Below are 21862 nucleotides of genomic sequence, written 5' to 3'. Positions count from 1 at the left end.
ATCGTGCAATGTACTCCCCGCTAATGCCATATGCAAAACTGCTCATTGGTGTTAATAAACCCATTGCAGTTACAATAAGTCATAATCATTTTGAGTCAAGTGAAAAGTGTATTTTTAGTAGTAGTCATTTCTCCAATAGATTGTCATGCGTGAGTGACGAATTAAACTGACAAAGAAACGTTGAGTAGAAATTTTTGACAGACGCGTGCTCATGTTTTGTGTGCGTATTAATTTAAACAATTATTAGACACTAATTCGAGAAAGAAAACAAATGTCAAAGAGGCCGACAATGTTTTTCGCCTCATTTAAATTGAAGGAGAAAGTGGATTTTAACTTGTCAAATAATATTGAACGATATTGTTCAATTTCCATTTCTGATCTTCCCAAGGCCCCAAATACTGCGTACAGGGTATCCTTAAGTCAAACACGGTTTAGTACAGCTGTACAAATGAAATATGCTTCAAAACATACATAGTCAAGTACAAGTAATAACCTACTAAATGTGGCAGATTAAAGCACATTATGAGCACAATAAACTAGTGAAATTTTCAACCATAACAAGTGCCCAAAAACAAAGTGGGCTGGCATACATTTTAAAAAGCAAATACAAGCATAAGTTCAGATGTACTTGGGTACAACAGAGTCTCGAGTGTGTCTTGCTTTGTGAGAAGGTCGACTGTACGCCAATTAAAAACTGGTATTAAGAGAGAAATTGTGACACAAGGTCTTTAACATAATATATGGATGGATAGGGAATGCAACATAACTTTCACGTTGACCCCTTGAACCGCTGAAAAACTCCGCTTAAAAATAAAAACAAACATTAATTTTTTTTCTCAATTTTTTCGACTTTTTCGTTTCACATTGTTTAATATAGAAAATTCGCCGCTCGCTTGCTAAAATTAGAATAAATAACTTACACAACTACACAAAAAGGCAAACAATTTAAGATCTAGAATGGTAGACTAGCCCGTGCACTTACTGGCCAAGGTGCAGAGCAGGGTTCGTGGACAGAAGACCAGTGCCTTGGAGCAGGTCATCTTGTGTCCCTTCATATTGCCCTGTGCGTTCTTGTAGCACACAAAGTAGCTACTGATGGATGTCTGGTCGGGAATCTTGTCCCCCTCCTTGCAGTAATACTTTCGCTTCTTGACGGGTCCGCTGCTGTTACTAATTGGCGGTGGCGTTGGTATCACAATCTGTGGTCGTGATGTGGTGTTCGGCTCCGGAAAACTAACCATGTACGAGTCTAACATGCTTTGCTCCATACTCGATGATATTCCGGGCGCTGTTGCTGGTGCAGTCATTTCCGGCTTGCTGGCGTATTGCTGCAGAAGATTCGCAAGGTTTTGACTTTTGAGTGCCGCCTCCTGTCGACGCTTCGCCTCCGCCAGCACCTTCAGCGTCTCCATGTGCAGTCGCCTATTCTCATCAATGGTATATCCGTTAAAGATGGGCACATTCCCGCACTGCGCATAGGTTGTCGCATCGCAGATGCGTGTCTGCTTATTGAAGCCCGTGTAGGGTGGACAGGAGTAGGATAGGACCTTACCATCCTTCTTGCTACACACAAAATAACGGGTGCAGTCCGTCTGATTGGGCTGACGTACGCCGGTTTGGCAGGTGATTACCTCAACGTTGTTCAGATCCGAGATGGCCGACGGTGATTGTGTGATCAGTGGCAAGATTGATTTCCGGAACACATCCAAGCTGATAAAGTTCCCATTGAAGTTGACCAATTGCCCAAGTGATGATGGATACTTGCCGGACATGAGATGAATACCGTTATTATTATTATTGACATTCGCATTGCCCATGCCGGTGTTGAACATGCTCAACTCCAAATTACCAGCTGCATCGCTATACATGCTGCTGCTGCTCATGCTAGGTGTTGGCTTGGGCATGTATGTAGGAGGCTTAAAGTGATATTGATGCTGCTGCTGCTGCTGCTGCTGCTGCTGCTGCTCGTTGGCCACATTCTGGGACGCCGCATAGCTCTGCTCCATATACGAGCCAGGTGCTAATTGATGGCTCATGGCCAATCTGTCTGGTTGGCCAGCATTGCTGTAGGTCAGCAGATGAGAGCTGTGTAGATTGTTGTTGTTGTTGTTACCATTTCCGTTAATGTTCACATAGCTCGGATTATTCGCGTCATCAGCCTCCACTTCCATGCTCTCGATTTTCTGTGAATTGGGTCGTATTTTCACTTGACCAGCATCGAGATGAGTGGGATATAAGTTCTGTGCACTCATTGGTCGGGGCATATTCAAGCTGTTGGCTGTGGGATAGCTCTCCGAATTGAAGACACGATTCACATTGTTCTCGCTGAGATGGGGACTAGGCGTGTAGTAATTCGCCACAGTTGCTGGCGAGGGCTGCTGCTCAAAGGGACGCGGCGTTGTTTGGGTAAACTCGCCGGCGAATGCAGCTGTATATTGTCCAGTATATTGGCTGGTCATTGTTGTCATAGAATTCGGACGAGCTGTTGTCATTGTGGCCATAAATTTGTTGTAATAGTTGTTATCCACCTGATTCTTATTGTTGTCATTGTTGTTGCTATTATGTTTATCCAGATGGGGGAAGTGACCCAAACTGTTGCCATAGGCATCAAGGACTTCTCTCTCGCCGGAACTGGTGCTGGACAGATGAACGGGTATCACATTGTTGTGAATGATCGTGGTACCCGGTGGCTTCTTGTTGTATCCACCAGTCTTTTTGTGATGCACATAGTGAGTCCTCGGTGGTGACGCTGACTCATAGTTCGGCATGGAAAAGTACTGTTGAAAGGGATTGTTTTGCGGCGAGAGGATGACCGGTTGAATAATGGGCTGGGCGTAATAGGCACCATTATATCCAGGACTTGGCAGCACTTTGGGCAGATTCTGTGCGGCAATCATCTGCTTGGACAGTTCCAGCACCGTTTTCAATGTTTCTTCCGAGACCTTTGGTTCATGTTCGTTGTACTCATGACTCTGAGCTTGTACACTTTTAGTTTGAGTCTGCTCGGGACTGGAGCCATACTGAGGTAAAGTGAACATGACCGATCCCTCGGGTCGATTGACCACAATTTGGGAGCTGGCATAGCCCGGCTGTGTATTGGACAGCAGCAGTTTTGTCTCCGGCTGCATGCGATAATTGATTAAATGCTGGCGGGTTTTATTCACCACCAGCTGAGGAATTGGAGCAGCAGAGGATGTTTTCACCATCGGAGTCGTTGCTGGTGGCACTGTTGTTGTTGTAGTTGATGCATCCTTGAAGTTAGCCGAGGGATTCATCATGTCGTAACGATTTTTAAGGTCAAAATGAGCTAGGAAGGCATTTAGCTGATCCGGACGCATTTCCAACTGTGGCTTTTCCGTCTTCTGATACGTCTGCTGCAGTCCATCGATCAGCTGTGACAGGCGCTGCAGATGCGCCGTCAGATTGGGATCAATGTTGGATCCAGAACTTGGCTGTTTATTAGGTGTCTCAGTTGAGTGAGTGCTATGCTTATTATGTGCATTGCTAACGTTGACCTCGGCCTCCCGATTCTCTGCCTGCAGCGGGAAACCTTCCAAGTCGACCAGCTCACCATCGCCACTGGAATCGAATTGACTGATGAATGAGGGATTCTCCAATTCGCTGGTATTTGGTGTGGACGCAACTTGATTAACTTTCAATGAATTGTCGTTGACCTGCTCATCCTGCTCTTCACTGCTCAGCTGGCCATCTAGTACTATCTGCACATCGTTATCGCTGTCCTCCTTGAGCAACAGAGTCGCTTCATCTTCGTTGCTTACAATAATTATATCGGCATCCTTGCTACCTTTCTTGCTTGTGGGACTCTTCGGAGTGCTGTTCAGCTCACTGGGTGTGATGCACTCCCAATCCTCATCGGGCAGGACACAGGTGCCCACAATGTGCTCGTAGACGAGTCCCTCATTACACTTGATCGGAATCCAGACGTGCGAGTTGGAAGGCAGCTCGCGGCATTTATAGAAGGCATCGCAGCGTGTCTTGTGTGGGCGTGATTTTTCGGGGCATGGTTTTCCTAATACACCGCATAATAAAAGAAGAAACAATGTGGTCAATATTAATTTAAGCACTTATTTTGGTTAATTCTTGACTGTATTTTAAACCATTCCAAATCAGCAGAGATTGTATTCTTAGCAATTGTTATTTATCCAATTTGATCAATTATTATCACTTTACCTTCCGAAAAGTGAAAGATACTGATGAGAAGACACAAATATATGACAAGTCCATGCATATCGCTTATTGATTTCGATTATTGATATCCTTGCTACCGCTTATGTATTATTATTAAGATCTCTTGACAGCTGACAAGATCCGACTCGAAGGTAAACTTCCGCTTCAGGCGAAGCGCGCGATACGAATGGCTGCACATTCAAGATTTTTACAGCGTTAAATTTTAATAATTTTCACTTTGCGCTCAGAGCCGCAGCGCACATAAATGTGAGCGACGGGCTCTAAAATGCTACTCGAATATAGAGCAAAGCGTGAAAAAGCATGTTGGCACTCTCATCATCAAAATGTACGGCGGCTAACAAACAAACTCTATATGCATTCAAAATGTAAGGTACTAATTGTTTAAACAAATAACCAACTTGTTGTGGAATGAATTAAGAAAAGGCAATGCTGAAATAATTTCACTTTTACATTAGGCTGAAAGATCGTAATTATATATGATGTTCATGTCATGTGTTAACAATTAAGAAATAAATCTGATTTCGTATGTAATATACATATTCATATTTAAGTTTAATTTTTTTCGCCAATGGTAATGAGCCGATTTATGATAACGTAATAATTATTCATACTAGTTTCTGTTGTTAACGAGTGTGCATTGTAGTCAATCCATTGATTTTATTGGCTTCAATAATAAATTTATTTGTAACTTAATTTTTTGAATTAATGCAATTTCGTTGATTGCAAACTTATCGAGATACGATACACCTTTCTGAGTCTTATCGATTTGCAGAGTGTCTGAGTGTTATCGATAGTCCACGGCACTGTTAGCACTAGTTGCGATTCATTTTTATTTAATTTCTAGAAAAATATACTATTTTGGAAGGAAATAAACTCATTATGCTAAACAAAAATGTCGATTAATTTCGTAGTTTCAATGAATAGGGCAGCAGTTTTTGAACTTAACATAACAGACGAAAGTAGAATGATGTTTTAACAGTGCCAATCTAAAATATGATGTGCAAATGTTATTTATATGTATCTAAAGTTTCGGTATTTTCTAGTAATTTTGTCTTGGGTCGTAAGTATTTTTTGTTTTTTCCGTATGCGGTAACACTCAGTGGAAACGAAAACTAATTTTTTGCCAATGCATTGATTCTGCTTCTTTTAAACATTACCAAATAAAAACAAAATGCTAAGCATTGTTTGTGTTTCGAGTGCTGCGTGCGCGTAATAATAATTATACCAAACATATCGCGAGATAATTGTTTTATCGTTAAAACCGTAAATACACACACACACGCAGACACACTGCCCGAAAGTGTATAAATTGTAGGAAAACAAGAACAGGAGGTAAGCGAAGCAGGTAAAGCTAAATGACTCCCCCCTCCCATTTACTCCAAGCAGTCAAATGCACATTTGTGCAGTGGAATGTGGAATGTGCTTCGCATTTTTTGATAGTTTGCCAGCAGCAGTCAGTGGGGGCGTTAGGCAAGAATCAGTGTCAGCACTGTCCGCGCGACCTTTGCCTCAATTACAAACAAACAGTGACACACATACCCATGCATAACGTACAAGACTTACCCACACACACACACAACTTATTGTATTATAGGTGTGCGTTACATGAGTGCGAGTGTGATAGTGTGCGGGTGTAGAATAAACGTACAAGCTCGATATGTTTGCCTGTAAGTGCTTACTCTTCAGGTGTCTCTTCGAATCCCCAACCCACCCCGCAACTGGTTACTGATTGTGTGTGTGTGTGTGTCAATGCATTTTTAGGTATTTTTATACCGCCTGATTTATTGACGTCTGCATATACATATATAAATAGGTAAAGGTGCTTACATACACACACGCCTGCATGCAATAGAAGTCCTTTTATATGTACACACATATAATTTGAACTACCCACAGACGCAGCTGTTGTTTCGCCTCGCTGATTGCATATGTATGTATGTATGTATTTATTATATGTTTGTGCATATATATTTGAGTTTCCTTCTCCCACATTTTATGTACATATTTATCTGTTTGAAAATACAACACAAAGACAGACACACATACGTGCATGATAAGAGCATCAGCATTTTATTCCAGTCTCGACGTCAGCATTATGTGCTTAACAAGTACTTAGAACATATGTACACATGTATATAAAAATAAGTATTTAATTGCTTTTGCGCTTTTATTTGAAATTCAAGATTAGGAAAAAGCACACATGCTTATTCCCCCTGAGGAGTAATTTATGTTCCAACTTAGCAAAACTGTCAACATTTTGGAAATATCAAAGAAATGTTTTCTGTTTTACACAATCAAAATAATAATTAATAAAAATCAATTGCTGAAATAAAAAACAATAAATAATATGTGCTGCATCAATGACGACGATGATTGAGCGGCAACAACAAATGCAAAGTGCACTAAGTTCACACGTATGCATCAGAATTTTCATACACACTTAGACATCTGTCTATCTATTGTATGTATGTACAATAAGTAGTGAATGTGCTGCAGAAAAATAACACCAGACTTACTTTTTGTTTGTGACTCATTGCGGCGATTATAAATTTCATTCTGGCAGGCAGAATGTTGTGTAGTTGTAGTTGTGTTCGTCGTCGTAGTAAAGGCAGCCTACAAATGCGTGATATCAAATTATTCAGCAATACAAACATATGCATATATATATATATATACGCGATATGAATATATATGTACATATGTAGTTAGGTGAACGCTGGCGGGGAAAAATATACAAACGTTAGCTTGAAATAAAAGACATAATATTCTCCTGCACTCGGAAGGCAAAAAAAGGTTGCTCCGAAATCGAAACTGTTTAAAAAAAATGACTCAACAAAATAAAAAGTATACTGAAACATTTAATTAATTCCCAGATTGCCTATTTTAGTTACTAGTAATGAAATTGACCAATTACGAGGTTCGAATATTCCAATTCAATGTGCGATCGAAAATAAACATTTCAATCAGATCCTTCTATTCAAATTTCCAAGCGACAATTGGATAAAGTTTCTGACAACATTTCTCTGCCCAACGTGTGTCTTAATTAATGGCACCCATTATGAACGACGACATTTCCGAAGAAAACGGATCGATATCGCCTCTATAAAAAAAACAATAAATTGATTAATAAATACGTTTTTTACTGTTTGATAAGACCTTGGCAAATGCCAGAACCGATTATTATGTCCTACATTTCCCATTTCTCTGCAATTGTATGCCGGTTTTTATTATCAAAAGTTAAAAATAAAAAACCCCCACTTTGCAAGTGCCAAGCAGTATTATTTGAATACTCTGACTATGCATGGGTTTTTCATTGATTTTCCATAAGCACCTGACTAAGTGTTTTTGGAATGAGTTTGACTGTATGAGGAGTTAGTAGTGTTATTAACCTACTTGTGAATACAATTTGCTAAAAACTTCATTTATATTTTTTCATTTGGGGAGTACACTGAGCGAATAGCTTGAACCTTGCTCCGGATTCAATCTTATTTTTATCAGCTGGTATTTTGCTCAGTATTGTTCTATCGCAAAGACGCTAGCAACCAGCATTGATAGAGTCGTGCTATAATTGTACCACATAATAAATATATAATAAATACATGCATGTGTCTTGGTATTTAAGTATATAGCAGTGTATGAAGTGTTTTTACAAACATTTCTCTCGGTCTCTCTCTCTCTCTCTCTGAGAACGATTCGCACCTGGTGCTGACGTTTGCAATTATTTATTACATATATGTGGACATTAACTTCCTTTGCTTGGTGTGTGGATCATTTAGCTGGCAATCTTATCACGACTGCTGTGGCAATCTCTTTGTTTTGTTAACTTTTATGAAGTATATAATTCATGATTGAACGCTGCTCTCTATCTCTTTGTCGCTCTTTATCTCTACATAGGCCCCAACGTCGGGCAAGAATACTAGGCGTGAATTAGCTAGCTAGCAGCTAGGAGCAGCAATTAAATGGCTGATGGTAATAGTCAGGCAGCAGGTGCAGCTTCTCGTGCTGTCAACGGTGGCCTCGACGATAATAATCCAAATCAAGCCGGAGCATCTGGTGTCACAGCAGCAGCAGGCGCAACAGTAGCAGGAGCAGGAGCAATAAACGCCAGTGGTTCCTCTTCGTGTAGTACTCCAAGTGGAGGAACCAGCAGCACCAGCAGCGGGAATGGTAATCAGGGATACTATCAATTGAGCGTGACAAGTGAGTATTGCTTTGGAGTTTGAATTTTTACAGAGTGTTTCATTGAAATTATTTTACAGTTGAGGAGGCCTCGCTGCGTAACAATGGCTTCCTCAAACCGAATCCCTATGTGGAGCTCTTGGTGGACAGCAAGAGCAAGCGCAAAACGGACTTGGTGAAGAACAGCTATTTGCCCAAATGGAACGAGGAGTTCACAGTGCTGGTAAGTTATCTGAAAAAATAATCTTTAATCTACATTTAACTCAATTTACAACTGTGTTTAGATTACGCCCAATTCGACGCTGCACTTCAAAGTGCTAGACCATTCGAGTTTTCGCAAAGATGCGATGCTCGGGGAGCGTGTCATTCATCTGTCGCACATACTGCATCATTATAACGGGCAATGCGAGTTCCTCGAACTGACCATCGATCTGTTTGTCACCTCCAAGTCGGACAATCGGCAGACCAAAAGCGGCGAGCTGGTTGCCATTCTCAATGGCCTTAAGCTGGACATGAGCAAGGTAGTCCAGCTACAGCAGAATGGTGGCGCTGCCGTTCAGACGGTCAATCCAGTTGTGAGCGATGCCGCCGCCTCGGGACGTAGCTGTATGATCTATGGAGGAGTACGTGCGCGGATGCGACTCCGTTCTAACAATGCGGAGCCGCAGGCGGTCACCCGTTCACCCTTGCCTAATGGCCTACCCTCGGAACAACGACGCTCGGCCGCCCCGCCCGTTTGGGAGCAACAGCAACAGGTGGCACAGCCTCAGCAGCCGCTGCGCCTGGTCAATGGCAGTGCAGCGGCTGTGCCGCAAACAGCATCCTATCCACAGCAGCCACCACCGCCGGCACCGGTGCAGGTGCAGCATCGTCCCGTTAGCCAGGCGCAACTGTACGCGAATGGACCGATGGAGAATGGAGCCCAGGCAGCTTACATGGCGGCGGGTGGAGCACTGGAGCAGCCGGGCTGTGGCGCCGGAATTCCCGTAGTCAATGGAACAGATCAGCAGCTGCAGACTCAACCGGCGGAGGATGAGCTCTTGCCGGCTGGATGGGAGATACGATTGGATCAGTATGGGCGGCGCTATTACGTCGATCATAACACACGCTCCACCTACTGGGAGAAGCCGACGCCTCTGCCGCCCGGCTGGGAGATTCGCAAGGATGTGCGCGGCCGCGTCTACTATGTGGATCACAATACGCGAAAGACCACCTGGCAGCGACCAAACAGCGAGCGCCTAATGCACTTCCAACACTGGCAAGGCCAGCGAGCTCATGTCGTTGCCCAAGGCAACCAGCGGTTCCTATATTCACAGCAGCAGCAACAGCCGACGGCTGTGACGGCGTCCGTGACGCAGGACGACGAAGATGCGCTCGGCGTCCTACCCGATGGCTGGGAGAAGAAGGTGCAATCGGACAATCGTGTCTACTTTGTGAACCACAAGAATCGCACCACCCAATGGGAGGATCCGCGCACCCAGGGCCAGGAGGTGAGCCTCATAAATGAGGGACCGCTGCCGGCTGGCTGGGAAATACGCTATACGGCTGCCGGCGAACGCTTCTTCGTCGATCACAATACGCGCCGCACAACCTTCGAGGATCCCCGCCCTGGTGCGCCCAAGGGTGCCAAGGGTGTTTATGGAGTGCCGCGCGCCTACGAGCGCAGCTTCCGCTGGAAGCTGTCCCAATTCCGCTACCTGTGCCAGAGCAACGCGCTGCCCTCGCATATCAAGATCACCGTCACACGGCAGACCCTATTCGAAGACTCGTATCACCAGATCATGCGCCTGCCAGCCTACGAGCTGCGACGTCGCCTGTACATAATCTTCCGTGGCGAGGAGGGTCTCGACTACGGCGGCGTCTCGCGCGAGTGGTTCTTCTTGTTATCGCATGAGGTGCTCAATCCCATGTACTGTCTGTTCGAGTACGCGAACAAGAACAATTATAGCCTGCAAATCAATCCCGCATCTTATGTGAATCCGGACCATTTGCAATATTTTAAGTTCATTGGACGATTTATTGCCATGGCACTGTACCATGGTCGCTTCATATACAGTGGCTTCACCATGCCCTTCTACAAACGCATGCTGAACAAGAAGCTGACCATCAAGGACATTGAAACGATTGATCCCGAGTTCTACAACTCGCTTATCTGGGTGCGTGACAATAATATTGACGAGTGCGGCCTTGAACTGTGGTTCAGCGTCGATTTCGAAGTGCTTGGCCAGATAATACACCATGAGCTGAAGGAGAATGGCGAGAAGGAGCGCGTCATCGAGGAGAATAAGGAGGAGTACATTACACTCATGACCGAATGGCGCATGACCCGGTAATATGATTTATATAATCAAGAGTCTTAGAGAGTTTAATACATATATATTTATATTAATTCTTCAGCGGTATTGAACAACAAACGAAGACTTTCCTCGAGGGCTTCAACGAAGTTGTGCCTCTGGAGTGGCTCAAGTACTTTGACGAGCGCGAGCTTGAGTTGATCCTGTGCGGCATGCAGGACGTGGATGTCGAAGACTGGCAGCGCAACACAATATATAGGCACTACAATCGCAACTCCAAGCAGGTCGTCTGGTTCTGGCAGGTGAGCTTCACTTATCAGTTAATTTTACACTCCATTTCTCTACCACGAACTTATTGCTTGCAGTTTGTACGCGAAACAGACAATGAGAAGCGGGCTCGTCTGCTGCAGTTTGTGACGGGCACATGTCGCGTGCCGGTTGGCGGCTTTGCTGAGCTGATGGGCTCTAATGGGCCGCAGCGTTTCTGCATCGAGAAGGTGGGCAAGGAGACGTGGCTGCCACGCTCGCATACGTGCTTTAATCGCTTGGACTTGCCGCCGTATAAGAGCTACGACCAGCTGGTGGAGAAATTGACCTTTGCCATTGAGGAGACTGAGGGCTTCTGCCAGGAATGAGTGGTAGTCGATTTGTGGTCAGTTTGTTGATTAATGTTTAATTCCAATTGAACGTCCCGTTGTCGTCCGTTACGTTGATAGTTACTGTTATTATTACATAGCCTACATATATATGTAGATTACATACATATTACATATACGTATGTATCACGAATCACAATTGTGTAGACACTATATGTTCAGGTTACCCTTGCTTGTGCGGGACGCATCCTATATTCCTACGTTCGCATAACCATCTTACCCAAAAATTACACACAATTGTTTCTATGCATCTTTGGCTCAATCTTTGCACTACTTCATTCATCAGTTTCGGTCATACGCTCTATTCAAGCATCAATAATAATAAAGTACACCCTCGCACTTACACACAAGAACCGAGCTGTAAACGCTTTGCGTAGTGTTTTTAAATAATCGAAATTTTAACTTGTTAGTCACTCAAACGGTCCACAAATAAACCAATTTAAATATTGATAAACAACAGAAACAAAACAAAAATAACGAAGCAACGTAAGCAATAAATAATGAAGAATGAATGTCAAGTTTTATGTTATTTTATAGTTTTATACAAAGTTGTAAATAATTCAAATTAAAATACCGTTGTCATAAAACCAACAACCATCTTCACCATAAGTTGAATATTCTAAAGTGCAACTGTGAATGCAATGCGTAAATAAAAAGTTTTAATCTGTTAAGCAATTGTTTAGCACATATGTAGACACAAAAAAAAAATGACAAAATTGAACAAGATATCATGATAACTCTTAACACCGCTAAAGTTAAACAAGTTATACAAAATATTGCAAATCAATTGTAACAAGACACTTAAATCAATAACTTATCATTAAATTAGCAATAATTATTGTTAACAATATATAGAGCAAACAAATTGGGCCGTAACTTGGGTATGTATGCAAACTAAAGGCAATCTGAGAACTACTACATATAATGTTAAATGTGTGTGTAGTTATGCAATCGAAAATTGTGTAGGTGAGGCGTATAAAGTTTATAAATTGTATGATTATATATATACACAATTATATATTAAATTAGTTTAATGCAACGTGTACTGTATTATATAAAATAAATGCAAAATTATTTAGTGATATGCGAAATAGACTACCGGCCACTGTTGCAACAACATTCAATTTAAATGTACATTCAAGTTTTCAAGTTTCTACAAATCGATATAGTCGATATTGTTTCGAGCTTTTGCATGGTCAATGATAACATTACTTTCAGTCCATTTGTGCAGGTAAGCGGAGGCCAAGCTCATGTTAAAAGAATCATACAATACTCTCAATTGCCAATTCGGTTTCGGACACTCAATGCAGTAAAATTATTTGGTATGGTTCCTTCTCTCCTGCATAGGAATATCTACAGCAAACAAGACAATAGAAAACACATTAATTAAAAAAACAAATTTAAAAAAGTTATAACTTCTCCCTACCGAAACACTTTATAAGGAAATCTTTTATTCTATAATATTGCATTAAGCACGTCGCTTACCATTTTGTTTTTTTTTTTTGTATACAAATAAAAAATCCAAAAATGCGTAATTTTTGTTCAAATTTAAAAATCGATAATTCCTTAACGATCATATACAAAGGATCGATCTTAAAGGCAAATATTATCGAGTACGTATTTTACATAATTACAGCCATGGCTGCCATATGTCAGAGCGCACAAAAAATAAATAAAAATAATATTTTTCATTAGAAATAGCCAGAAAGTATATTTTTTGTTGAGCGAACCATAACAAAGTAAAAATTTCAAAAATCTCCAAACTCAACAGAAAAAACAGAACGAAAATAAAGGATTCAGTTTTGACGACGTGGCAACGCTCTCAGCTAAAACTAAGCGTCACTTGTCAAGCAGATTTTCTATTCGATGTTGTGCTTGTTTTAGGGAGATATGTGCGTTACTCAAAGTTTTCTAATTAAATATTACAAAATTTAGCTAAAAGTAAAGATAATGATGGAACACCAAGAGCCTGCGTCGCCGGCAAGGCAAAATGAAGGTGTCAACAGATATCCCACATATTACAGGTATGCAATTTGTTGCTTTTACAATATATTTGTAAACAACTGAACTCAATTGCAATTCAAATTCTCAGTGCTAAGAAACTGCTGAAGTCGCCAGTGGGCATTAGAAAGCAGTTAACACCATCAATAATAGAATCAAAGTCGAAGAACATTCGCGAGGAGCCACGCAAAGAGGAAATGCTAAAGTCCCCACTGCACTGTGCTAATGAAAACATTGCTTCAAATTCGAAAGCGAACTTGGGGCGTCAATCGCCACGCAATCAAATGGATTGTGCAACAGGGCGCAAGTTCGATTTCAACAAACAAAATATACACAAGATTGAAAATCGTCCACCGCCAGCAAGTCATAGTGAGGATATTGTCAAAGTTCCCACATGTTTACGGTAGGTGAATCCGTCAGATTGCAGGTGAAAATAATTGAAAATCAAGGTTTAGATCCGCAACAGAATGTCGCAGCATTGAGAAAGTGAAAATGCAAAAAAATCAGCTAAGACTGCCAATGCACCCTCCAACAATAACCACTGACGAAGACTTCGATTTATTGGATTCACTGGTGAAGAACAGTCGCGGCGAGCCGCGAAGAATTGCGGAATTGCTTAAGTCTCCACTGCACTGTGCCACATCATCCGCATCCAAAATTCCCTCTACACATGCTTCAAAGTCAAAAGCGAATTTAGTACGTCCATCGCCACGCAATCAGATGGATAAAAATATTCACAAATTGAAGAGCGTATCGACGTCAGCAAGTCAAAGTGATGATGTCCTAAGATATCGCACATTTTTAAGGTATGCAAGTCTGTTTTTTGTGTCAGATTACTGCTAAAACTAATTGCCAAATCAATGTTTAGATCCACCACAGGACCTCGCAGCACTGATGAACTGCGTCAGTCGCAACTGCAAATGAAATATAAGCCGGTTTCCACAGTCAACAAAAATCAGCTAAGATTGCCAATGCACCCTCCAACAATAACCCCTGACGAAGACTTCGATTTATTGGATTCACTGGCGAAGAACAGTCGCGGCGAGCCTCGTAGAATAGAGGAATTGCTTAAGTCTCCACTGCACTGTGCCACATCATCCGCATCCAAAATTCACTCTCATGCTTCAAAGTCAAAAGCAAATTTAGTCCGTCCATCACCACGCAATCAAATGGGTAAAATTATACACAAATTGAAAAGCCTACCGGCGTCAGCAAGCCAAAGTGATGATGTCGCAGGAGTTTCCACATCCAATAAAAATCAGCTAAGACTGCCAATGCCACCTCCAAGAATAACCACTGATGAAGACTTCGATTTATTGGATTCACTGGCGAAGAACAGTCGCGGCGAGCCGCGTAGAATAGAGGAATTGCTTAAGTCTCCACTGCACTGTGCCAGTACAAAAAACATTCGTTCAGTTCCCGCCACATCGAAAATTCCCTCGGCGACAGCGTTGGTTTGTGTGCCACGGCGCAAATTAGATTTCGGCAAGAAAACTGTGCGCAAAGATGGAGAACGCACTCTGAACTACCTCAAACAAATACCTGATTTCCGTATGATTCTAAAGCGAGGCTTGCATACTATGAATGTGGATGATTTTGTGGGCATTACAAATCATTTGCTGTCACTCGCTGGCAGTCAGCTTAAGTTGAACAAGGATAATTATATTGAGCAAACGATATGTGCGATGCAACTGATAAAGTATCCATTTAAAATAAGCCAATCAGTCTTAAGAATACCTAGTTTATATTTCCGTTCTGTGATTCGGATATTCGATTTTCTTTTGGAAATTGCAACGGCAGAAAACGAATTGGTGTTTAAGGACACTCAAAGTGAGTTACGGGATGACTCATTTGATGCTACACCGAAGCAGGAGTTAGACTCCGTAAAACTAAAGGATCTATGCTAAATTTTACAAAAAAGCCAATCTAACTGAGTGTCGGCAACAGTTGCCTGCAGTTAGCCTGAAGCCTTCAGAATATGAACAGAGAATGGGGTAGCAGTGCATTGAAATATGGCGAAAAGCGAACAGCTAAAAGAATTGAAAAGACACTTGAAGGCAAAAAATACCCCTTAAACTCAAAAACTAAAATAACTTTAAAATATATGAAAGGCTGCGTAAAATTTTGTTTGAAAAACACCAGAGAAATAAATAAAATATATCTTAAAAATGTCTTTGCTTTTAATTAATATATTTTAAGTGCAACACTATCAATCAAATGTCAGCCACAAAGTCAGGATAAAGCCACAAGTAAACAGTGCCCCATTTTCAGCCAAAACTAATCCGATTTCTGCCAACCACCAAAGTTCTGACCTGGTCATTATCATCAACTTGCAGAGTAGGAGAATGGAGCAGCATTAGCGATGTCTGGCAGAGTCCTGTTGGCTTGTTGCAATTTGTGTAAGGTTGATGCAAGTGGCTCTTGACGATACCTGACAATTTGGCAACAGCAGCTTCCTTTTTATGATGATGCTGCATGCTCTTGTGGCAGCTGCTTCAGGTGCTGCCTTGTGCGTTACTTGATCGCCAATTGTAGTATCAGTAAATTGTATTTGCTTCCAGAGCTCGTTGGTGGACCTCACGCCCTGCTTACCCGTTTGTGGAGCGTTGTGTGTGTGGTGTTGGTTGTGTGTTTGTACACCATTGTGGCGCTTTTCTGCTGATTTATGTAAAACTGTGGCATTTTTCAATTGCGTTTTCACGCGTCCTGCAGGTCCTGCTACTGATGCTGCTGTTGCTCCAGTTTGCTTCCTTCACTTTGCTGGTCATGTTTGTGGAAATGTGTGCCGCAGAATTTTCACACATTTGTGCAACTTTGCTTTCAAATGTGCAACACATTGCCGCGCTTGTTTTTCTCCTTGCGTTGTTTGTTTATGAAATCCGTCGACCTCCCTAGGCTACCATACACTCAGAGAAAAGCTCCATTCGGTCAATCAGCCAAGAAATTCTACCGTTTGGACTTCGAAAGCAACCTCTAATTTTACCTCAGTAGATCTTGGCCGCGTGTTCTCAAAGTTTATACTTGATTTAATTACAAAACCTTTCTTTTTTTTTTGGAGTGCACTGTTTTTGAGTAGGTATCCTGCTGAGTAGTTTGCTGGGGCAAGGGGCACCTGGGAATGGGAGCAGAAAACAGGACAAATATCTGCAGCTTCTCTGCACGAGTTTCCAACTGCATTTTATTGTCGCACATGGGTGTTTGTGTGAGTGTGAGTGCGAGTGTGTGAGTGTGGATGCGTCTGTTTATAGTCGGATGTGTGCGGATTCATGGATATCCGGATGTACGGTTCGTTTTGCGCATTTACTGCCAAGTGATAACTTTCACGTGGGTGGTTTTATTAGTTGTTGCAGCCCCAACCTAAATGCTCAACATTTCAATAACGCGTTCCATTAGAGAACAAACAGCAACAACAAACACTAGCCCAGCAGGCGTTCTTGCATAAACAATACTCTATTTCATAGTTAAACGGTTTTATAACCAACTTTCAATTTTATGGCACACATATTTATCGTATTTAAAACTAATAGCTAGAAATAACTATTATTTCATTTGATACATTACACAGTTGTTCAAATATAAATGGTTTAGCAAACTAATCGTTCATATTCTGTCAACCTACCGAAAGCTACAAAATGATAATATTTAAAATTTAAGAACTTACATTTTAAAATCTAATTTTATAATCATCCCGAGTCAAAGGCCTGGGTTATAGCACTCGTTAATTAAACATTATGTTTATTAATAATTGTGAGGTAATAATTTTGTAAATAAATATAAATAAATATGCAGACTGATCAACCTTCTTCACACGGCTTTAGCATAATTTGCAGATCTAATGGTAATTTACAAAATAATCATAAATATACGAAACCATAGGCAAAGCGTTCAGCAATTATGCACATTGAGCACATTGTTAATCATACGCGCTGTTGCCCACAATTGTATTTTGTATCCTGTTGGACCTATTCTCACACAATATCTCGGTTATCTGCTGGTTATCTAACAGTTTGTTAAATAGCTAAATAAACAAACACGCTGCAATAAATAGCAGCTGCTGTGACTGAAATTGATTGTCGCATAATTCAACGAAAATGTGAATGGACGAATGCATGTAACAATTTATTGCTGGGGTAAAGAACGAGTATGAAATTATGTCAGTTAAAGACAAGACAAAGACAAACACAAACACAACTCGAGCAATGTCGAATTGACACACACACACAGCAACAAAGAAATGCTTGAAATATTCAAGGGAAATCGGTCCTCGTCATCATTCTCGTAGATGAAGTGTCTATTTCAGCTGATAAATGCTAGACCCAAAGGGCAGCCGACAGCTGGACAACTGCACAACTGGACAGCTGGACAGCTGGGCAACCATGCAACTAGACCTTACACAGAATGGGCTGTCCGGGGCATTCTCGCTGTTGACGTCAGGGCAGCTGCTAAGTGCAGCAAAGCGGCTCTGACGCTTGAGTAGCCGATAAAATCATTGCGTCAACGAAACACTGACGAAACCATATTTAATACGTACAAAATGCAATATTCGAACTCAACTGTGAAATTTAAATTGACAAATGGAATTTTAAATTTAAATATTAAATTATATTGTTAATTTAATTTAATGTAACTTATTGTTTACCATTTGTATTTCTCTGTGTCGACTGATTTTAGTCAATATTAAATGAATATATAATTAATTTGGATTCATTTGAAGTCTCTGCCTTTATAATGTTGCGAAACAGGGTATAAGATGGACTTCATTAGGGGGTCGGAGATGCTTCCATTTGCACAAATCCATATACACTTTCTATCGCTGGTTCAGTGTATGAATATAATATAAAATTAACAGGTGCACATATACAACTATTTATTTTAAATGTAACTAAAAATATTGCTCTAAGCGTTGTAATTTGGAGATAAGCTTTTCGTCATAATTCTGAGTAATACTTAATGGTCACTTTACGCCTGCAGTCTGTGGATTAATTTAATGAGAGGCCCAAAGCAATGGGGCAGTGGCAGCTAGAAAGAGAGAGTGAGAGATGTATAGTCGGGTAAATGGGACACTTGACAGTAGCTTGTGTGGCACTAGTTTTGCAAATTATGTCTTTGCGAGGACGGCAGCATTTGGTCATTACGGAATTAGGCCTCAGAATGCCCCACATACGACAGCCAGCATGCTGCGCTCAAATTGAAAACGCGTCAGTGAATAAAATGTGAGTATTTATGTGAAATATAATTGATTTTGGTTAGAGCACAGCTTCTCATATACTATAAGCAAATTGTATTTGTTTAATGGAATTTGACATCAAATGAGGAGAAACAAAAAATAAGTTTCGAAGCAAAAACCAGTGCCAAAATGTAAGATAATTAAAGAAAGCAAAAAAAGTGAGCAGGAGCAGTTAAAGAAATAAATGTTTGTGGCTTTTAAAACTATTTATTAGCAGCTTGTATAATCAACAAGGCGGCACCACAATTTAAATAAAAACTTTGCATTGTAAGCATTTATTAACTTAAACGTGTATGTCCTTTGTCCAAAGAAATTAAAAGAACCTCCATTGATTACCATAATTAGTTGCGGGAACTGTTCTAATGGAAGTAAGATGACACACAACTGAACAGACGAACAGATGGCGTGACTTTTGTTCAAAAAAGGACCTTAGAAGTGCAAACACAAATATAAGCAGAACGACAATTAAAACTTTTAGTAAAGTACTATAAAGCGTAACTTGCATACACTCAAAAAATAATACATATTCCCCAGTCTGTATTTAAGTAATTTCTATGATTATACAAAATATTTTCTGAAATTAGAAAACATGTGTCTTGGGAATTTACTTTCTGAAAAAGTGACATATTTCACTCATGGCTATATGTTTTTTTATAAGTGTAGTCTTACCCAATGCTTCCAACAGTTTCCAACATCCTACAATTAGCACCAAGCATATAAAAAGCATGGCAAGCTGACATTTGTCAACTTTTGGCTAAAACACTGCTTGCAGCGCAGACATCGTTCAATTTAAGTGAACTCGTTTTTAATCAGTATCAACTTTGAATAATGATGAGCAGCGCTGAACCACCTATTATGAAGAGCTTCTATATTATTCCAAGGATCCCTGGACGGTTTGTGGGCATTTGGCCACAGGAAAAACGGCCCTGGTTCAAGAATTTGATGTCTGCGTTTGGTTTGATTGTGGTACTAATTGGTGCATGTGGCGAGACTCTCTATGGTATTCTCAATCTGGATAATTTAGTAAGTGCACTCGAGGCATTCTGTCCCGGCACCACAAAAGCCGTCTGTGTGCTAAAATTGAGCATATTCGTTATATACCATCGTCAGTGGTTCGAATTTGTGAAGAGATTACGTAAGATGTTGTGTGCCAACCAAGATGATAAAGCTCAACAAATTCTTATTGATGTCTCGACGACAGCAAATCGATTCACATTATTGCTGTTTACATCTGGATTCACAACTGGCACATGCTTCGTTGTGCTACCCTTGATCATGGGCATTTATCGATGGTCTCAGGATCAACCAATTCAAATTCAGCTGCCCTTTAATATCATGTAAGTGGGGATTGTCTTATATTAAGTTTAAAAGTTACTTTGGCATCATGTGATTGATTGATTGATTGATCAGACTTTGCTCAGTTTTGTTCAGTAACTTTCAAGTTCAAATCGATTTTCAATAACTGGAGTATAAAAAATAAAAAGCACTTAGCCAGCGATAAATTATAATACGAAATAACCAAACCAAGAAAAATAAATTAACAATTAAAAGAATATATTTAAAAAAACTTGCGTACCTTAAATACTTAAGTATACAATTCTAAATTGGATTTTTTTTTATTAAATTGGTAACATTTATTGAATTTTCATTTCTATAGCCTGCCCGAGTTTGCCACAGAACATCACTGGTTTCCACTAACCTATATGGTGCTGACTGCTTCAAGCTACTGGACCGGATTCATCTTTAGTTTTGTGGATGGTTTCTTTGTGTGTAGCTGCTTGTACATTAGTGGCATATTTCGAGTTGTAAAGCATGATATTCGGTCCGCCTTTGCTGATCTGGATGGAGGTATGAAGAAAAGTCCTCCTCAGCTACAATGCCAGCTTTAAGATTCTGCCTTTTCAGTGGAGTATTGTACGCCCTCGATGAATGCTGGCATAAGGGTTAAACTTGGCCACATTATTGAGCGACACAATGCGATTTTTGATTTGTGCTCAGAGCTATCGCGCCAGAGTAGCGTTATTGTCCTGATGCATTTCATTTCAGCCGCTTTTGTGCTCTGCTCGACCATTTTGGACATAATGTTGGTAAGCAGGGCTTATTTATACGACTTTCTTTAAGAATAATTTCAATGATTTATTTATTTGTTCATTTTTTAATTATGGTTAGAAACAAATTAATTGTATGCAACGCTGCAATGCTGTAGTGCTGTAATTGGAGATAAAAACTCATTATTTTGTTAGCAGCCATTTCAATCCAATTAATGACAGCTCTTATCACACTCTCTTTTCCCGGCACTGTGCAACGTGCAACTCGTCAACGTGCTATCAAAACTGGACCAATTGGAATGGATTCAACCGTGGGCAGAACACCTCATCGCTGAGCGGCTTAACCTACATTTGCTACATAGCTGCCGCCCTGACGCAGCTATTCCTCTACTGCTACGGTGGCAATCATGTCAGCGACAGTGTTAGTTTTATTTTTTTGGTTTTGCTTCTGGTTTTTGGTTTTTTTGTTGTTCTGTTGTGTTGTGCTATCATTTCGGTAATATCAATTTCACTCCATAAGAAATAATGGGACAGACACAAATTGCACTTGTGCTAAAATTTTAATTACACAACAAAGATGTTGGCAGATGTTGTAGCCTCACCACTTGACAATCTCCCCACCCACAGAGCTTGGATGTGGCTGCCACAGTCTACGACATTGAGTGGTACAAATGCGATGCGAGGACTAGGAAAATGATTTTAATGATATTGCGCCGCTCCCAGCGGGCAAAAACAATTGCGGTGCCATTTTTTACACCATCGCTGCCGGCCTTCAGTTCGGTATGCCTATATTATGATTATGAATGCTGAAAATGTTGACTCTTTTTTGTTTTATATATGTTTATTGTGTTTTGTTTTTGCCTCACTTTCAGATACTTAGTACAACCGGCTCATATATCACGCTGCTGAAGACGTTTTTGTAAGCTTACGGGGCGTATGATTGATATGAGGATGCGGCTGCAAACGCGGATCGTTGTCCTTGTTTGTTGTTCCTTTTGTGTGTCTTCTGCCTTGCCAGCGAACACACAAAGCAAACGCGCAACAAGTGGTACAATATGCGACTCGCAATTGTAATTTATTTTAATATAATGTTGACAAAAGTAATGTGTTTTATTTATTCTTTGCGTGCAAGATGTAATATGATATGATGTTAGATGAAATTCCGAAGAGTACAAACATAATAATAAGTATTTGGCTACTAGCAAAGTTGATATATAAAGAAATATGTATTTAATTGTATATCTTACC

General features: G+C 40.7%; 4 protein-coding genes across 6 annotated transcripts; 3 read left to right on the top strand and 1 right to left on the bottom strand.

Annotated features, from left to right (window-relative positions):
* Positions 1-965: 965 nt before the first annotated feature.
* Positions 966-4249, bottom strand: LOC6570056 (putative uncharacterized protein DDB_G0282129). Its single transcript, XM_043214398.1, has 3 exons — positions 4192-4249; positions 1989-4030; positions 966-1949 (listed from the first exon to the last, which is right to left on the bottom strand). The coding sequence occupies exons 1-3, from the start codon at positions 4247-4249 to the stop codon at positions 966-968; spliced, it is 3084 nt and encodes a 1027-aa protein (XP_043070333.1).
* Positions 4250-5339: 1090 nt separating this feature from the next.
* On the top strand, positions 5340-12424 carry LOC6562161 (E3 ubiquitin-protein ligase Su(dx)). 2 transcript variants are annotated; one of them, XM_001987862.2, is made up of 6 exons: positions 5340-5541; positions 8104-8409; positions 8469-8611; positions 8673-10717; positions 10786-10984; positions 11048-12424. In XM_001987862.2, the coding sequence occupies exons 2-6, from the start codon at positions 8169-8171 to the stop codon at positions 11315-11317; spliced, it is 2898 nt and encodes a 965-aa protein (XP_001987898.1). In that variant the 5' UTR covers positions 5340-5541; positions 8104-8168; the 3' UTR covers positions 11318-12424. The 2 variants fall into 2 exon arrangements, with proteins under 2 accessions (XP_001987898.1, XP_032591748.1); XM_032735857.1 differs by having other exon boundaries at positions 5367-5554.
* LOC6570923 (odorant receptor 22c) lies at positions 12372-21566 on the top strand. Its single transcript, XM_043214744.1, has 7 exons — positions 12372-12385; positions 19403-19903; positions 20224-20414; positions 20472-20653; positions 20934-21035; positions 21242-21394; positions 21487-21566. The coding sequence occupies exons 1-7, from the start codon at positions 12372-12374 to the stop codon at positions 21535-21537; spliced, it is 1194 nt and encodes a 397-aa protein (XP_043070679.1). The 3' UTR covers positions 21538-21566.
* On the top strand, positions 13122-15508 carry LOC116805258. Of its 2 annotated transcripts, none has more exons than XM_032736145.2 (4): positions 13122-13362; positions 13431-13742; positions 13789-14145; positions 14208-15508. In XM_032736145.2, exons 1-4 carry the CDS (start codon positions 13289-13291, stop codon positions 15244-15246), a joined length of 1782 nt encoding a protein of 593 aa, XP_032592036.2. In that variant the 5' UTR covers positions 13122-13288; the 3' UTR covers positions 15247-15508. The 2 variants fall into 2 exon arrangements, with proteins under 2 accessions (XP_032592036.2, XP_032592037.2); XM_032736146.2 differs by having other exon boundaries at positions 13151-13362; positions 13795-14145.
* Positions 21567-21862: the final 296 nt, after the last annotated feature.

The sequence above is a fragment of the Drosophila grimshawi genome, unplaced genomic scaffold (assembly GCF_018153295.1).
Source record: "Drosophila grimshawi isolate 15287-2541.00 unplaced genomic scaffold, ASM1815329v1 contig_1377, whole genome shotgun sequence".
NCBI classification, from domain to species: Eukaryota; Metazoa; Arthropoda; class Insecta; order Diptera; family Drosophilidae; genus Drosophila; species Drosophila grimshawi.
The sequence above is the reverse complement of the archived record's forward strand: the minus strand, read 5'-3'. Positions and strand labels throughout refer to the sequence as shown.

What these genes read in the sequence shown, in the direction of transcription:
- LOC6562161 (XM_001987862.2), top strand. Translation starts at nt 8,169, where the DNA reads ATGGCTGATGGTAATAGTCAGGCAGCAGGTGCAGCTTCTCGTGCTGTC. An exon ending in ACGAGGAGTTCACAGTGCTG is followed by an intron (nt 8,612 to 8,672) that starts GTAAGTTATCTG and finishes AACTGTGTTTAG; the next exon opens with ATTACGCCCAATTCGACGCT. An exon ending in AGGTCGTCTGGTTCTGGCAG is followed by an intron (nt 10,985 to 11,047) that starts GTGAGCTTCACT and finishes TATTGCTTGCAG; the next exon opens with TTTGTACGCGAAACAGACAA.
- LOC6570923 (XM_043214744.1), top strand. An exon ending in CTTTGCTGATCTGGATGGAG is followed by an intron (nt 20,415 to 20,471) that starts GTATGAAGAAAA and finishes CTGCCTTTTCAG; the next exon opens with TGGAGTATTGTACGCCCTCG. An exon ending in CCATTTTGGACATAATGTTG is followed by an intron (nt 20,654 to 20,933) that starts GTAAGCAGGGCT and finishes AACCGTGGGCAG; the next exon opens with AACACCTCATCGCTGAGCGG.
- LOC6570056 (XM_043214398.1), bottom strand. Translation starts at nt 4,249, where the DNA reads ATGCATGGACTTGTCATATATTTGTGTCTTCTCATCAGTATCTTTCAC. An exon ending in TATCTTTCACTTTTCGGAAG is followed by an intron (nt 4,031 to 4,191) that starts GTAAAGTGATAA and finishes GCGGTGTATTAG; the next exon opens with GAAAACCATGCCCCGAAAAA. An exon ending in ATATGGAGCAGAGCTATGCG is followed by an intron (nt 1,950 to 1,988) that starts GCGTCCCAGAAT and finishes CAGCAGCAGCAG; the next exon opens with CAGCAGCAGCAGCAGCATCA.
- LOC116805258 (XM_032736145.2), top strand. Translation starts at nt 13,289, where the DNA reads ATGATGGAACACCAAGAGCCTGCGTCGCCGGCAAGGCAAAATGAAGGT. An exon ending in AGATATCCCACATATTACAG is followed by an intron (nt 13,363 to 13,430) that starts GTATGCAATTTG and finishes TCAAATTCTCAG; the next exon opens with TGCTAAGAAACTGCTGAAGT. An exon ending in AAAGTTCCCACATGTTTACG is followed by an intron (nt 13,743 to 13,788) that starts GTAGGTGAATCC and finishes TTGAAAATCAAG; the next exon opens with GTTTAGATCCGCAACAGAAT.